This window comes from Gallinula chloropus, assembly GCF_964237585.1.
Source record: "Gallinula chloropus genome assembly, chromosome: 4".
NCBI lineage: Eukaryota > Metazoa > Chordata > Aves > Gruiformes > Rallidae > Gallinula > Gallinula chloropus.
In genome coordinates, this window is record NC_140088.1 from 15439084 (window position 1) to 15457791 (window position 18708).

General features: G+C 36.5%; 1 protein-coding gene across 1 annotated transcript in view; it reads left to right on the forward strand.

Annotated features, from left to right (window-relative positions):
- The window catches only part of GPHN (gephyrin), a gene marked incomplete at its 5' end in the record, with an annotated part of 281057 nt that overhangs the window by 222606 nt on the left and 39743 nt on the right, over positions 1-18708 (forward strand). The window contains 3 exons of the mRNA XM_084262827.1: positions 9170-9212; positions 12060-12197; positions 16288-16380. Of these exons, the coding sequence (XP_084118953.1) occupies positions 9170-9212; positions 12060-12197; positions 16288-16380 (274 nt within the window). The remainder of the gene's footprint in view (positions 1-9169; positions 9213-12059; positions 12198-16287; positions 16381-18708) is intronic.

Consider the following 18708-nt stretch of genomic DNA (forward strand, 5'->3'; position numbering starts at 1 on the left):
GTGGGTTCCCATCAGTGCTCCCTACAATATCTTCCTGCCTTTCAAATGCAGTTTTGTGACATGGAAACAGGTTTTTTTGCTAAGTATAATTAGCATAAAGTTTTACATTTAAGAGCTGGAAGGGAGAGAGAATGAACTTAATCACTGTATTGCCTATATCCCTTCTATGAATTTCCAAGATTCAGTGCTGCTAGAAGCTCAGCCAAATTAATATTCGATTCTCAGGCACCTAACTGCTGTGAGGTGGCTGGTGGTTGCTGTTGTTCTAGACCTTGCAATCCAGACTGCCAGATTCAAGACAGCACTAAAGGAATCTTATCCTTTAGAGCCTTTGAGACTCAAAGCCGAATCCTAAATGCAAATCCCTCTTCTGCATTTTTATTTCTGATCACTTTCAAAAATAGTTTCTAACCTGGGTTTTACAGTATAGTTCTCAGTGCAGTGTTTGCTTGGTTCCAGTCTCATCTTTCCATAGCTTATGAACCCTCTGAAATCATCACCTTATTCATCTGTGAGGATTCTGATTTCAATTTAAGGATTTGGTCAGAGGAATATAGTCTGTATTTCTGCCTCAACTCAGACAGAAACATAGCTGTACAGACAGTAAGTTCATTGTACTGATACTGCTCAGATGGATTCACAGACTGAAATTTAATTTTCCTTTTTATTTTCAAATAAAAATGGTAACTAAGTTTAACTAAAATAAACTACATTGGAGTTCACCAGTGCAGAAATTCTGATCTGACCATGTGGGGAAACAAATGCTTATGCCTGCTCGTATACTTAAAAAGGTAGTCCAAGGATTTGTTTTTAAATTATAAGAGCTATAAAAGCCTCAAAGCAAAATTGCTGGGAAACGCCAGTGGAACAAGCTGAAATTCAAAGATGCTTTAAAAAATGAAGAAATTGGGTGATGTCCTTTTGTTGACTTTCTAGGCCTGAAGATTCCTTGGTCAGTTGATTGGTGGCTTTAGAAGCATATTGTTGTTTTGGGTTTGTTGTTACTGTTCTCGTGTGTCCATATTCTTTTAATGTAGAAATGCAAGGAATGGTACCTGTGTAGTCACTTCCCGGAAGATAATGTTTTAAGCATTAAATATGGGTTGTAGGCTTCGTAAGCAATTACAAGTTTGATTCAGATTCCTGTGGAGGTCAATGGAGAGATGATTTTTTTACTCCCACAGACCTTGGATCAAAGGGATGGAAGCTTGCAGGCCTCAGACCAGGTAGGAGCAAAAGAAGCAGAAGCTTAAAAGCTCCAGACAGGCCTCTGCCCCTTCCCTACCAACACTTTTTCAGATATTGACAATAACTGGATATTAAGAAAACTGAATTGTGTTTCCTAGTTTGTAGCAGGTGGAGTCAATGGTGGCTACAGCTATCCTGCTTTCGGTTCAGGACACGTAGTTGTCTGCTGGAACAGAAAATACAATGCCATAGTGGAAGGCCCAAGGAAGACTATATTGCATTTTCTGTCTCCGTATTAATGCAAACTTCATGTTTCATGCTGTGAAAACTTCTTACACCTTTTTCAGGGGTACTCACTTTCTTTGTGTCCTTCTTGAGACATAATGAGTGATGTTCACATAAGCTTAGCACTCCAAATACAGTTAAAATAAATGGCAGCCAGGGGAATTTGCAGTCTGTAATCAGCTGTTGGCATGACAGGTTAAATTTATTTTCTGGGTCTCAGTTTTCCATTTGGAAAATCAAGCCATCCCTCTGTTCCACAAAGATTTTGTTAAAAAAACAAACAAAAAAAAATCCTTCATGTGTATTAGGACACTTTATATCATAGAACCATCACAACAGAGAAATCTATAAAGAGTTAAATGATTCCCCATTCAGAAGGGAATTTGGATAATATTTAGCAAAACATGAAACTAGTTTTTGAACAGGGAGGTTTAAATGAAATAGCCTTATCTTGTCTCATGCAGAAGCCCTGCTGAAAATAATTATGATTAAATCATAATGCCTATGTGTCAAATGAAAAGTAAGCTACATAACATTGATCTGATATGATCTGATATTTCCTATATGTTGTGTTTCAATTCAGCTTGTCAATTCTGCTCAACTATGTTTGAAGGAAGAAATTTTTTCTAAATTCTGATTTTGAGAGCCATGCCATTCAAGAAAAAGTTTCCATTTTTTGCAGTAATAGGGAAGTTTCATTATTTTAATGCTGCACTGAAATTAGCTGTTGCTGGGTCAAGAAATATGAATATGGAAATAGCTGAAATTTCATTTAAAAGCAAAATATGTGTAACAGAAATGAAACTTTAAAATGCCAACCTTATTAGAGTATGTCAAGAGTCAGAGAGTAATTTATGGTGTGCTTGAGGACAAGAATTTCTATACGTCACTTAGGTATTTTTAGTCCATCTGATTGACAGCAGCTGTAAAAGCTGGTTGAACTGGAACAGACAAGGGGTTTAAAAAGTCTTAATGCTGGTCAGATAGGATATAAGTCAGACATCTAGCATATACTTGTAAGGCTAAGTGATTCATCAATCAAGTTGCCAGGGTGTGAGATTGTAGGAAAGTAGGTAAATAAATCCCATTTAAGTGGCAAACAACAGGGACAACAGGACTCTTGTATCTCTTTGGAAAGAAAATTTATTCTCTCGGCCTTTATTTGCATCTGCTTCTCAAGCTGTACAATATTTCCAGGACATTTGGAGATCATTTAAATACAAGTAATAGAACTTTTCATTTTCCCAAGTCCCGTGTTTCTAAAGATTTCTTGTGTTTTACAAATCCCAGTTGGATTCTGTTAGCACAGGTTAGAAATATCTGTTGAAAGTTGTGTACAAATAATTGACAACAAATTTTATGTTTTGATTTAATAAGGGCTTTTGCTCTCACAAGATTGCGTGTCCTCTCCGTGTTTGGGTAATATAATTAACACTGCTTCTCTGAAAAAGTACAAACCAATATGATATTGAATTAGCCCTGAACAGTCCCTAAAATGTCACAGAAATGTGCTCTCTTACCAATGTTATTCATACAATGTGTCAATCTGTTACTCTTAAGAACACAAAATCAGACTCATATTTTTTTCTCATACAAATGTAAAGGTTTCTTTAAAATGCCTATGAAGAAATAAAATCCACTTCCTTCCTCCTTGCCTTTTTTTGTTCACAACTGTCAAGCCTAGCGTGTGCTGCCAGTTTGAGTAGCAAGTTTGCTTTCCCATTAGCTTTCTGACCAAGTTTTATCTCCTTTATCTCCTTTTTTTTTGCTGTATGTACCACAGTTTTTCCTGTTCTCTCATTCAGTGAGTTGTTCAGATTGCAATTTGAGTTGATGTATAAGATTTGGCTGGAACCCTCTTCTAGTAATAAACATACTGATTTTGCATCTCCAGACCAAGGTAACTTTCCTCTGAGACACAATGACTAATTAGCATCATATTTGTATCCCAGAAATCTGCCCTTTGCCATTTTCTTTCATTTTGTTCTGAATATTGGATAATATGTGGTTTTTGGACACTGCTCCTGTAAAAGGAACCAATTCAGCTCTCATGGTTCTGCAGTATATTCATCAATGCACTTCCACCATCCTGCTGGAGCACAGGTTAGGATGAACCATAATCTGACTATGAAATTCCATGCATGTGTTCATCTTTTACTGGCAAGCAATGATTAACAGAGTTAAATATACCTTTATGTAAAGTGTAGGTGACTAAGAAAAAACTCAGAAAAGAGAACATAATAATATATGGATGAAGACATAAAGATATACTCAGGATTTGAAGATTACTTTTTTCAGTGTCCTGCCTACCAAGCAACATTTAATAAGTGGTAAAAATCTGCTCCTAAAATGATTTGGGCTTCAAAGGATTTTTTTCTCATTTCTTCCCACTGACTCTAAATGACTAATTCCGTGTGTAGAATACTACATTAACCATTTTAAAGTTTACTGAGTTGAATCCCACTATCAGTGCTGCTCCTTTTAAAAAAATGTGTTTATGAGTAATATCTGCTGCCATCAAATTCCATGAGCTCATTTTCCCTTTCAGATGTGTTCTCAGGATAACAAGAAAAAATTATTCTGTAGTTTTGATCTGACTTTAGTTCTAATTCAGCTGGCCATAAAGCATACTCTTAAGACCTTGCATATTCATGTCAATGTAAAAGTGCTGTTTGAATAGAAATGCATTCTTGAAATAGGAAGATTGTACTTTGTATTCCTCAAATACTTTGTAAAAATTTTTTCTGACGTACCCAATTCCAGATAGACTTTTCCTGTAGCATTTTTTAACAACCTCATTTTTGCATTTCATGTTAATTCAATCAAAGCAATTGTCTGTGTTCTTCAGATTAGATTTAAAACAATTTTTAAATGAAACCAACCAATGTATTTCATAACATTTTTCAGTTCACCCCTAAATTAACTTAATATACATTGCTCAGAATAACAGGGCAAAATCCATTTTTACAGTATTATTACACCAGTTGGAGACATCATTATTCATGATTTAGAGGGGGTTTGTGTATTTATTTACAGATATTGATTAATATATGTTGCATTCTCAGGTGTGAGGACAGTATTTTAGAGGAGACATGGGCAACTCTACAGTTATAAGATCTTGCATGATTTGAAATCTGTAAGAGGCAGATATTTGGGAGACCATTCAAATGGCACATGCACAGAGTTTATTGTACAGAACTCAGCTCATATGATCAGTAATAAGTCACGTGTAGGAAGAAGCAGCAGCAGCTGAGATCACACAGAGTAAGTTTTCTTCATAAAACCACTCAAGGAGAGGTCGTATGAGTTAATGCACTTTCTCACCGACAGTGAGTTGCAGTAGGTGCAGTACCCCCTAAACAGGCCTTGCCTGGAGTTCACGAGGCAGTTAGAGAAAGAGAGTTCTGAAATTGCCAGGGCTGCTGTGCTTTGCGTACCCTGCTTCCTTCATTACAGCTTGGCGAACTCATTCCCTTTGCTGTACCTTAGTCCTCCGTGTCTGTATGTATGTTTGGGTTTCTGCTGGTGGTTCCACATTCTGCATGCTTTCCTAAAAGTGGAGCAGTGTGCTTTCCCATAAATGATAAAGATTATGGGTTAGCCTCCTACAGGCTCTGTGTTCCTGAGAAATGGGCTTTTTCTGTTGGTGATAACTCATGTTTTGATGTCATTGTTCTGAATTGTTCTTCATGTTGTAAAATTGAGTTGAAATGTACTCCCCATAGGAGTTAGCTTTTCATATTGGGCTGGAAACTCTTCATCTTTGTGTAGCAATTTGTTTTATTATAACCAATGGCTTTTAATTGTACCTCCCATAATGAAGAGCTGACTTAATACTCTGTGCTAATCTTGTTATGACTTTTATAAGGTAAGTAATTTCTCTGACCATTCCTAACAGTCATGGTAAAGTCTTAAAGGGTTTTTCAATTTTCTTTTTTTCTTTATTTTTCACATGAATTTTTCACTTGTAGCTTGAACTTTTCTTTGTGTCTTTTTCAATTTTTCCTGTAAAAAAATTTTTGTGGACTGTTTTTTATTTGCAGCAAAACATAACGTAGATTTAAATAAATCAAATTTAGTGTAGTCATTGATTTCATTTTTCAGACCAATCATGATTGATAGATAGACATTGTCAGCAGGACTCTATATTTTACCATTCCCTTAATCTGTTTTTGAGTACTTTATTTCAGATTTTATTTACTGCTTCAGCCTATGGGAGAAAGCTCACTTTGTATTCCAGCATGATGAAATTATATCTTAAGGAACATAAAATCCAGTTTGCTTAAAAAACAGAGTAATGTGAATTGAATGCTTTGGGTTTGGTTACATTCTGCCTGAACTACGCAGGGGAATGGTACTGGCTGGTAGCCCACTGTATCTTCTGCCAAGGTACATTGTGAGCCAAGAGGCTGCAGAAATGACAAACAATAGATCTATACTTTCCCTGTGAGAGGCAAGATAGCCATAAGTTGTTATTGCTGTAACCACCTGAGAATGAGAAGAATTAGAGAAAATAACACTACTAATCACTCGTCCCAGTCAGTCATGGTACTATATGCAATGTAATATGGATTCTTTCCATAGCAGCAGCTGTGAAAAGAATACACGTTTTTCATAAATGTCACAAATAACAAAAAAGTTAACCCATACAAATAATAGGTACGATAAAAGGCACTTAAAGCACGTGGCCCCATGTATACAAAGCTCTGTTGCTGCTAAAACTGTATGTGTTGAAAAACTGGTGGGTTGTATTCAAAATCGTATTTTACTGCAGTTTTGTTTAAAAATAACATTTAGGATATCAAGGTGCGATTCATATTAAACAAAGAGAAGTATTATGTAATAACTAATTTTGATGTCAGTTATATTAAAACATGGTTTGTATTCTGCAGCTGTGAGCATAGGTTGGGAAACGATCAAGTCTAGCTGATCAAGCCTTTTATTTTATTATCATGGATTCCTCTTCCACAGCTGCTTTTAAAATTTGTGGGAAGCAAATTATTTCTCATACTGCATATGTTGCCCATCAGGTGAGTGATAATATGGAAACTGTAGGCTGGGTGTAAGCAATCAAAAAGTAAATTTAAAGTCCTCTGTGTGCACAGAATTAAAAAAAATGACCTGTAAGAGGCTGCGTGTGAAGCCAGCTGTTCTTTGTTACCATTGTCATTTGGACACTGTAAGAGCAAAACTTTGTCAGCACGTTTTTTATATTAGAAGATTTGATCTGCAAATCTCAGCTGCTCTGTTCATTATAAATCTCTTGTTTTTGTCCATACACTAGCTCCACTATAGGTTGGAAGGGCTTAAAGATGAACTGAGGAGGAATAGAGGCTACAACTCGAGAGTAACTATTACTGCTCAAAGGAGCTGTTTTCCATTCGCAAACATTGCTTTGCGCTATGGGTTTGGGCTCCTTCTGTTCCTCCACTTTGTTGAAGACTCTCTTGACTTCCATTTTACTTCTTTAGCACTGTCTTTGTCTGCTAACATTTTTCCTCCTTCTCTAGTAGCTTTTATCTGTGTCCTTTGGATCACATGTTTTACTTAGTTTGTTTTAGTAGATTGTTTCAAATGTTTGTGTTTTGTATTTTTGGTTTTTTGCCTTTTTCTTTAGGACTATGTTATCTCACTGAGTTTCATTCCACAGTTTGCTGAATCGCTTGGTTATTTTGCAGCAGGCCCATTCCTCGTTTTCTCTTTTCATATGGTTTTCAGTGAGAAATAAGAGAGCCTCTTCCATTTTAAACGGTAGTCTTACACACATAGGCCCATGTCACCTTTTGCACACACCATCTTCTGCCTTGCCACGTCCATCCTGCTTCTCTCTCTCTCTTTCAATCTGTGCCTCTCTCTCTTTTGTGCTTTCTTTCCTACCATTATACCACCTTTTTGGTCCAGAATTGTCCTTTGGTAAATTATAGGTAAATATTTACTTCTTCCAAAGAGAGTACATGTCATGCCTTTGAAATCTGGTAAAACAACTCTGGGCCAAATTTGGGCATCATTAATATTTTGTTTGCAGTTTTCTTGTATAGTATTTTTGGTGGGAAGGAGGGAGGGTTTGGGGTTTTTCTGTTTTGTTTTGGTTTTTTTTAAACAACAGTTTTTTTCAGGGAAGGACACCATAACCCACTCTAAGTTGCAACATTACTTTCCATAAGTTATTCCATTACAACAAGTAGACTGTGTTGCGCTGTAGAATCCAATTTTTTTATGTGAATATACATTTGGGGCAAGCTGCTGTGGAACAGAAGAAAGAGGTTTAGAGGTCGGGGCACAGTTTTTTTCAGCCTTAAGTAGTTGTCTCTTTCTGAAGACAGCTTTTTTGGGGTTGAGTGTGTACCATCCTTCATTGATTGTTAGATCATACACATTCACCTTCTAGGCAATTTTTCAGCAAATTGAAACTGTAGTCTGAGAGATGATCTGGATTCCCTCCTTTGCTTTTTCAGCCAATACAAATGTACTGCAGGGAAATTATGCCCTCAGCGTCACCTGTGCTATTCCACTATTCACCACATGTACATGGTTTTACTCTAGTAGGCTTCTTGCTGAAACTTAATGATCCAGTTGCCAATAAAGTAAAAAAGAGAAGGATTCCGTTCATACTCTCTCAGAGGTTTGTCTTCCTGTGAAGTTTACTTTAGCAGGGGTTTTGTCCACACAAAAAGCTTTATACTCAAGCGTTACCAGGTCAGTCAGCTGATGTGCCAGAAGATAGACTGCTGTTCAGAAGCTTGCAACTTCACTGTTATTAAACAATGTGCTATTTTTCCAAACCTGACAAGAATTAACAACAGCTGGTGCTTCAGTATAGATAAAGTTTAAACTGTGTGTTGTGTTTACAAGACTGATACTCTTCAAAAATCAATTCTGTTAAATTTCCATGGTAAACAGATGGAACTTTAAATATCCAGTGTTACTAAAATATTAGGCCAATGTGAATACTCTAATTTCCCTGGAGTCAGAATAATGTGTCTGGAATAGCACAGTGGCAGCTAAGCATCTAAGAAGAGGATTTGTTGAGAAACGAGTTGTCATTCTCACAGTTACTTTTTAAAGTACAATTGCAATGTAAAGATCATATTGAAAATAGCATTTCTTTTAACCAAACAGAAAGTCTGAGTAAATTTATCTGGCTCCAGCCAGAAGCTTTTTATACAGTTGTGAGTTGATTATACAGTTGTGAAGAAGTCTTATTTTAATTATCTTCACAATCAACACAATCTAAATTGAGTATTTTAAACTCTTTCTTTAATACCTGAAAATACCAGTAATAGAATTTTAAAGCAGGTGGTGATAATATAGTTACCTTATTGTTTTGTCTAATCATAAAACAGGACCTAGATTCAGAGTTCCTTTAATTATAATTGCATAAGAAAATGTGGATTTTCTGTTTAAAACTGGAATTTAACATGTAATTTTTATGACTGTGATCTTTGATTTTGCTCACTTACTGAGGCCATCCTGTTTCATGGGAGTGGGGTTTTGGAATCAAATTGCTTGTATCTGATTCTGACCATCAGCTACTACCCTTCTGTTTAAATATACTTCTCTCACATAGAGTACATAAGAATGTTGCTGAAAAGATGTATAGCCTCTGTCTTAGATCCCAGGAGCTTGCCCATTATGTCTCTGTATTTAGCATTCTTGTAAACTTCTGTAGCTCATAGACTCTGTGCTCTCTCTGCAGGTCCAGTCTAGGTGCAGTAGCAAGGAGAACATCCTCAGAGCAAGTAAGTACTGGAACTTCATAGCTCTGTTGAGAAAGTAAGACTGCTTGGAAGACAGCAAATGATAGTAAGACAAGACAATGATTAGGACATAAGTGGGTTTGCAGAAGAAGTTTAATAACTTAATGCAATGAAATTCAGTCTAAAGAAAAATAAAAATGCAAATGGCTCATAGCATTCAGGTGGTAATGGATAGTTGCTTCTTTTTTTTCTTTCAAGTTGTTCTGCTAATGACACTGATCTCTGTGTTGTTTGTGGTGAAGCATTGCTGTAAATGATCCTGTGTGTGCAAATTTTATGGGCAAAAAGAATCAACACTCAAAGTCAATGAAAATGGAAATTCTCAAGTTGAATATTTTTACTTTCATACCTTAACAGAAATTTGGGTCAGATTTCATCCAAATTACTTGTTCTTTAATTTGCTCAATTCCTTTCCTTTTTTTGGGGGGGGAATCTTTCCAAGTCTAAAATTTGATCCACCTCTGTGTGTGTGTATAACAACAGGAATAGGAAGTTGTTTTGGTGATAAGGCTGTCAGGAATCTTCTACCTTATGCAACCAATTGATTTAGCTGCTTTAAAGCTGGAGAATTATTTTGTCGTACAAAATGCTTCTTTAATGTAAGTAGTTATTTTTAGAGCCATCTGACATTTGACATTAGTGAAAGGTCTCAGGAGTTATTTAATGTAATATACTCATAATTAAAAAAATAGCACTTAGGAATTTCAGATCATTGTTTGTCTCCAGGTCTGTTTAAATGTATGATACCTCTGAAAGAAGAGCTAGCATTTGTTTGTTGGAAGAGATAGGGACACAGAAGGGTTAGTGGTTATACATGCATTTGTCTTCCTTTCTTCATTAAGGTTATTCATGGTAGTGCTAAACCTGAAGGTGCTCTGGTTTTGAGTGTGTGCTTTCTTGGCTTCTTCTTGCAGAAGTAATGGGTATGACTTTTGGTATTTGAAAAAAATGTCGGAGATTAGGGGGTTTTATCTGCTTTCAGAAAAAGGGGTTGGAAAACACATTTCTCAGATTTGAATACCTTTGGTTTAAATTGCATGTGTTAGAGTTAGTCCTCAGCACCATTCAAAGCATTGAGAGCCTCTAATTAATCCACATTTTAAGGGTTAAAGAGGTGGATATAAGCTTGCTAGGGACATCCCTGTTGTTAAAGCCATTTTTCCATTATTAACACTAGTTACTCATTATGTTACAATTGTTTAATTTGCATCATTTTCCCTAGTTTGCTCATGAGAAAGTAATGTTTAAGAGTGTCAGAAGTCGTAACACAGATAAAATATATCTCATTAGCTGTTTCTCTCTTCCTCAGTGTGCCAGCTGCTATGTTAAGGAGTTGTCAGTTAGAAATTATTTGTGCTTGACAAATTTGCAGTGGCTGCTTTTATCATCATGTTATCTTCTAAATACATGCAAATAGATTACTCAAATAATATCTTCCACAATCCTTCTGGGGACTGGAATTAGGTGGGCAGTTTTATTTGTCTCTACTTCTGTTACTGTGTTAATGGGAAAAAATAAATTAATGAACAATCTCCCACATAGAGACAAGCATGTGTCAGTGCTGAGACAAGTTTTGCATATACAGATTTAATAAGCAACCTTCTCTTCTGAAGGAAAAACTTCAATTGTATCATTGGTTTACTATTTTTGTAGTTATTTTTTTATTAGAAGACTACACTTAAAGCAACAATCTATTTTTTTCCAGAATGTGAGGGCATGTGCAGCAGCAAATGGTAGATTTAGGTAGCTACTGAAAAGCAAAATCATGTAATTACAAATTTGTTTATATTATTAGTTAAAGCTATCTTACTATAATTTATGTTGCTTTAGGAATATCATTACTTACTACATAAAGAACACCCACTTTGCCTCTCCTAAGTACCTTCTTGCCCTAGGCAAATCCATTTAAGATAGTTCTACAAATGTCACTTTCAAACCATGTCATGGTTTGTATCTGTTCCTCTTGTTTATGTATTCTGGCAATAGCTTCCTCTCTTCAGTTGCTCATCTTCACTTTCAAAATCCTTCAAAGCTTGTTGTCCCCCTGGTATTCTCTCAGTAAGTATCAAGGAATCAGACATGCTCCTGGCTTCATTTTCAAACAACTTTTGTCGTATTTCTTTCCAGTCTGCCCCCATACTTGGGAAAAGTTCCCATTAATCTGTCCTACTGCCTTCACTCTAATTACACATTTAATATAGCATCACTTAGCTATGGTGACTGCAGAATCTTGGCAATGGGTAGGATGTTCACTAGTTGGAAACATTGTCTGCTGTCCTGACTATCCAGTGATTCCACTGTACATCCCTCTGTCCTCCTTTCAAACCTTTTGACTCCCATCTCACTCCTGGATTGCTAAATCAGTGGGACAGTGTCCATTTTGATGTTTTATCTGTGCGCTGCGTATTGAAATGCGTATGTGGAGAACAGAATGAGGAGTGAATCATCCTGAGCTCATAGTTCATAGAACTGAGTTACCCCCAGATTATCATCCTCAGTGTAAAATACTGCATCATCTTAAAGGGTTTCTGTTTCTGGTTAACTCATTCTTTTACGCTCATCAAGACTTCTGTTATTTTTTTCATGGCAAGACAGGATACACATTTTTGTGTACTTTTTCATCTGTAAATTGCATTTTGTTTTCAATCTCTGACTCTATTTGAATACGGTGACTTCCCAGGGTCTGACATAGATACTCAGTAGTGATAACTGACTAATTTCATTTACCCCAAAGTGCCGTATTGATTTCATTAAATGGTTTAAGTGAACATCACTGTGTACATCTACACATTGTACAGCATACATAAACTTTGTGCTCTCTCGTTGCAGGTCACAGTGCTGTTGACATTACCAAGGTAGCAAGAAGACACCGCATGTCTCCATTCCCATTGACATCTATGGACAAGGCCTTCATCACAGTTCTGGAGATGACCCCAGTGCTTGGAACAGAAATCATCAATTACAGAGGTATTTTAAATTGGATTCTTTGTGAGGATTAGGGTGATTATTTCCATATTTTACAACCATCTTAAGTCTTGCTCTTTTATTAATTTATGGACTGAGCACATTCTTCAGGAGAAACTGCTTTAGGAAAGTGGTCTCAGCTAGATGCTTACGTTCTCTATAGAGTTTCATATAATTTGATTTATCAGAAAGGCACTTTATAATATCTTAGCTGATATTTCATTTTGTTCTTCATGTTACATGATTACCGACATCAAATTCAGACTGATTCTCAGTCTGAAACATATTGATTATGATGCCTGGCACTGTTATTCTTTAAAAAATACTGTTCAGAGTCTGCTGAGACACTTCAGTTATGATGTTCTTGCCTCCTACCCAAAATAAAAGCTAGATACATAGTAAGATCATCAGCTATAGAAATATATTCTTGATTTCATAGTCACGTAATTGTACAAACAACAAAAATGTTAACAAAGACATATATTCCTTCATGTCTTTGCGCAGTAGCACACAATTGTATCTCACAATTTATGCACTTATTTTAGCACTGTACACATTCACAGTACATAGCATGAAATTTCAGGATCGAGCCTTTAGGAGACATCCTAAAGGGCACATCTGTGTCTGTGACACTGGAAATTCAATTCTCTTAATCTACAGATATAATTCTCAAGGTGGAATCTTATTGTCAGAAGTTCTTAAGTGATCACCATAGTGTTACATGAACGAATATATAGGATTCATTGTTTTTGTATAGGCATCTATATGTATACATGTGTACATGCATGTGCACACATATATATATTTGTTTGCTTAAGCATTAATTTTGAAAAATACAACGGATTCTTCAAAAAAATGAAAAAAACAGTTTTTCATTTAGTTATGTATTCATTTATCTCTAATTTCAGGAAATACAATAATTTAGTCCTGGAGGTCTGAATCCTGACTGACTGTTCAGAAAAGCACTGTTGTGCTGCATTTGGCTTTTTTTGTGATTTTGTGACTTGAATTAACACTGAGCTCATGAAAAATATCTTTCAGGAGCACAGTTACTCTGTAAGGAAAGTGAAATGTTTAAAGTTCTAGGATTGAAATTCATTTCATTATCAAACTACCTAATTATTTTTAACCTAATTTGTTTACATTATTAACCATATTACACAGTATTCATTGTCATATATAAAGCTGCTGAGTGTGACTCTCTAAAGGTAACCAGTGGAGTCCTGACTTTATTCTTGATTAAGCCAAGGCATGCTGTAGTTGCTAAAATCCATTCTCTCCTAACATATGAGCCAGGATAAGTAAAGTTTCTTTGGAAACATGACTTTCCCATCATTAATTGTACTGCTCAGTGCCTGCATACATCATTTAGCCTCCTCCATGTTTAATTAAAGAAACCCAACAAAAAAGAATTGTCTTAAAACATTTTACAGAAGCTCCATAAACCAAAGGTGTATTTCTGACCTGCCATCACCAATATCTGATATGAAGCTCCCAGTTAGCCTTTTCTTCCAGCTAAATGCAGTTACCTAAACATTGTTCCATCAGTATATGAGGGTTTTTTTTAGGCAGTGTGATAACGCTTATTACTCTGAAATTAAGAAGAGGCAGAAGTCTAATTGATACTAAAATTACAAAGAAGAGGCAGTCCACACTGTCTGGGCTTAAGCCTCAGAACAGAGCAGGTTTTCTGATCCAGTCCAAGAGCCCTGAAACCTCTGTAGAGCTTGGACATCTTTTTCCACTGCTTATTCATTTTGAACTAGCTGATTATTCTGATAGTGTTGCCTTTTCATATCACACTGAGGTGCTGGCTGGGCAATATTTAAAAATGAGAGCAAATCCATCACCTCTCTTACAATACCTGTGTCACTGCTTTGTCACTGTACCAATACCCTGAGTAATCAGAATTCTTCACTGACCTGTACCGTTTTCATCTGCTAAGCTTAAGGAAATACCCAAATTTGAAAATTCAGTTTAATGCAATTCTCTGTTTTGTGTTAGAATCAGAAAGCTATGGGCATCACAAGGGGCAGTTTGATATTAAAATACTTCGGAACATCTTTTTTGAATTACAATTAATCAAAATAAGGTCAAACGGTATATTTCTAAGATAATTGCTCAAATAAAAGAGAGTACGGAGGTACTTCAGATTGTCCTTTAGTTGCTGACTTGCTTCATTTTAAATGCTTAAGGCCTCAGCAAATAATTCTTACATTTTTCTTCCCTTAATGAAATTCATTCCCGCTACTGGCTGGCCATTTATTCCCTTCAAATATTGCATGGCAGAATGCCAGGAACATGCTGTTCAACTTTGCTCTAATTGGTGTGATTTTGCATGCAGACAAGAAGTAAAATGAAGACACAACATGCCTGCTAAAATTAGAAGCATCATTTTTGTGTGAGATTTTGAACCTATTCATCTATGAATAGAGAGTGTTTTTACTAGGTCTTTGATAGCTGCCTTTTCTATGCTATAATTTAAATGCCTGTGCCTGCATTCTTTTTTTTCAGTGCAAGTGTACAAGCTTTCATGAGCTTTCTAATAACGCCTATATTGTATATCACAGTGATACCCAGTGATGCCCAGACACATTAATAGCCATCACAAAAGTGCTTTTCTAGTTGCTTTAACAGGTATTATCAGCATTTTCATGGCAATACCTATTTAAAAAATGCAACATAGATATTCGCCTATGTCTCAAAGTTGGTTTAAATGTATGTGAGCACAATGATTTTATAGTTATTATAATTAACTGCTAAGTCACTATGTGTTATTAACTAAAACATAATCTCTGCTATAATGCACTTCACTGGAGCTGAATATTTTCAAATCAAGCAGGTGCCCTCTTTAACAAAACCTATCCATTTAATGTGCTGTACTAGGTCTTCTGCCTTCCCAGCAACTCCAGAACTGCATTGATTTCACTATCTGTAAAATACAAAACGCATTTCCTCTATTTCTCTCTTCCTTAGCACATCTGAAGGACCGTCATCTCTAAAGTAGATATCCACATTAATTCTCCTGGTAGAAGTATTCACACATCTCATTCCTTCATACTTTCAGCTGAATATTGTCTTCCTGTCCCACAACACACTCCTGAGAGCGATGGCCTCTATTATGAGATGAGTTTTGCTTCCTTTACTTTAGGCATACTGGAATCAAGCTGATCACGGTACTTCTGACCCACATGCCTCTTCCTAGTCCACCTACTCACACATATAATAAATCTTCTTTCTCAGTTTCCTAATGTATGAAGGGATAAGATACATATTTTCCACTCTGTTCCACATCAGACCAAAAAAATAAGCTCATCCTGGCGCACCGTAAAAGCAAATAAAGTAGTGCACACTTGACCGAGGGTGAAGTAAATCATACCAGTCTCTACAGGGAAGCAGAGCCAAATTACAACTCATCAGTCATAGTTGCTAAGTGAAGAGAAAGAGTATGTTTGAAACAGCTATTAAAATATTTAGAACTATAACAGCGTAAATTTACATAAATAATCCTGACACTTATGTGCACTCACCCTCCATTAAGCAGAAATGCTCCTAACAATTAGGCAAAGCTAATCTATTGCAAAACTTTCCATTTATGGAAATGTGTCCATCAGTACTGTTTATGTTGAATCCTCTGGGCTCAATCCATCATTTTTTGCACACAGGATTCACTTCTGAAATGTTATTTTAGTAGCTTTTAGAAAAAGAACAACTTTTAAAAAAAAAATCAAATACAGAAAAGTGTGTATTTTTAAGCTATTTCAGGAGAAAAACTTGTCCTGAAGAAACTAATGCTTGGTTTTTGCTGTCTGCTCCTACATCAGAGCTGTGACCTCTGCATTTGGACACTTGGTATTTAGATCTGCTGTCAACAATTTCACTGTAACCAGGAGCAGACTTACTGAACAAAGTTTTCATCAGTACTTTCAGATTCCTGTCTTTTTCCATTTACGTAGAGAGAGGAATCTAAAACCCGAGGGATCTGTTCATGTCACACATACATACATTTCATCCCTCAAAAACACACTGCTGTTCACTTTTTTCCCCTTCAGTAGCTGTTATGACATGGAACATGGTCTGTTCTCTTTTCTAGATGGAATGGGCCGAGTCCTTGCTCAAGATGTATATGCAAAAGATAATCTACCACCATTTCCAGCTTCAGTAAAAGATGGCTACGCTGTCCGAGGTAAACACACACTTTGTAGACATGCAGTATAGTGTCTGTAAAGCCACTTTTTAACGTGTTGGTTCACCTCTTTTGGATCCAGCAATGGGTATTTTTGTTGTGAATTGATTCAGATGATTGCTGAAGTCACAGTTACATAGAACATGTCTGTCTTGAAGGAAGAGCATAAAATTGACTTCTAGTCTTTTAAGTGGATACATATGTATACGAGCAAATGTACATCCATATGTTCTTATAGACAGGCACCTGTGTTGCTGGTGAGTTTCTCAGAAACATAAAAAAATGTTACTTGGTTGAACTGTCCCAGATCCAACTTCCTATTTGTGAAGTTTTTTATGATTGTGTTAGAGAATTTTCAAAATACGTATCGAACTGTGCTCTTAGGGAGGCAACTCAAAGGAAAAATAGATTTTTATTTTGAAAACATTGCACTTGCTGTATATAAACATAATGAGTAGTGACTTCACAAAGCAAGCAGTGACTGGTTTCCCAGGAGACCTTAATCCATCCTCCGCTTTGCTGCTGGGTGCTGCATGACTTTAAGGAAGTCGCAACTGTTTTTTCCATTTGTGAAGTAAGGCTAATGGTCACCTCAGTTATCTATGGAGCAAAATTAAAATATACCTGACTGAACATTATGCTAGTAGTGATTTCATTGTGGTAGGGATTGAATCATCGTAACACCGTGTTGAAATTTGGGCACAGTTGCCAACTTTTTTCTAGGAACATTAAAATAACTTTTTTGTTACTGGCAGCTGAAACAATGGAAAGTAACTGTTGACTGTCTACAAACCTATGCAATGGATGTAGTACAATAACTTCCCCATGGATTTGATATAAAAATGAAAGCCGGGTCTACCAGATGAGTTTGACTGCAGCAGTCTGTCATCTGTGTGTGTGTGAGATAGTCAGACCAAACAGCAGCAAGGGAGTGTGGATGTAGCCAGCAAAATACAGGTAATAGAGAAGAGGAGCTCTGAGTAGAATGCTGGTTGACAGGGGCCTTGGTATCAAGCAAATAACTGTCTTGCAACCTGCTTGCTACAAGGTAAGGAAAAACACATGTACAATCTCAATAAACATGCAGAATGATCAAGACCACCATCTTCAACAACTTCTGTCACAACCAACACACAAGACCCTAATTTTGATGGTGGATTCAAATAAAGTAACAGTAAGGTTACTTGAAGGCTACTTTACTTGAAGGTTACTTTACTTGAAGGCATCCAGAGAAGGGTGACAGAGCTCGTGGAAAGGTTGGAAGGCATGTCCTGTGAGGAGCTTTGGGTTTGCCTAGCTTGGAGAAAAGGAGCTCTGAGAGATAACCTCAAGGCTCTCTGCAGCATCCTGAGGAGGGGAAGTGGAGTGGGAGGTGCTCAGCTCTACTCCCAGGTGTCCAGTGACAAGATGGGCAGGACTAATTCAGTGCTGTGCCAGGGGAGGTTCAGCCTGGACATCAGGAAGCATTTCTTCACCAAAAGGATGGTCAAGCACTGGAACAGGGTTCCTGGAGAGGTAGTTAATGCCCCAGGCCTGTCAGTGTTTAAGAGGCATTTAGAGAATGCTTTTAATTTGCTTTAACATTTGGTCAGCCCTGAAGTGGTTGGACTGGATGATTGTTGTGGGTCCCTTCCAACTGAAATCCCTTCCCTTCTCCTTGTAGGAAGAAATAATATTTGCTATATTAGCAGATATTTTATTTTTTAAAAAAAAGGATTAGCTTTCAGTCACATAAGCCTGTCTGCCCAAATCCTTGTCCACTTTTTTCAAGCTATCAGTTGTATATCACCTATAAACTTTTCTCCATGTCATTATTAATGGGGTAATAAAATCTAGTTCAATAGTATTTTATCAGGTTTAAAATGATTTACCTACTAAGGAATTTCTTCTCTTCTTTTGCCAGATAATCCCAGTGTGTTTCTTTCAGTGAAAGTCTGACAACTGCATTCAGTAGTAGTATATGCATTATTCAAAGACAAGTAGTTGAAGAGTCCTTTTCCACTTTCTTATTTTAGAGTTTGTCCTAAAGCTCATAGATTAGGCTCTTTGATAAGCTTTTAAAGTTAAGTTAATCATAAGTCTTCAAACATGACTAAATACAATAGATCATCTGCAGAGTTGCAGCTGATGTATGACTACAAATGTGATTGTTATACAGACCAAATGGGCACCCTTCCTGAAAGCAATTCCCAGTGCAGGTTATCTAGCTGTATGTTCAGAGCTTTTGAAATAAAACAGAAGGTACTAAGATGAAGGTTATCACTGATTATACTTCATCTCTGGGAATTCAGCTTTTGAGTTACAGATTTAAAATTAATAAGACGTTTT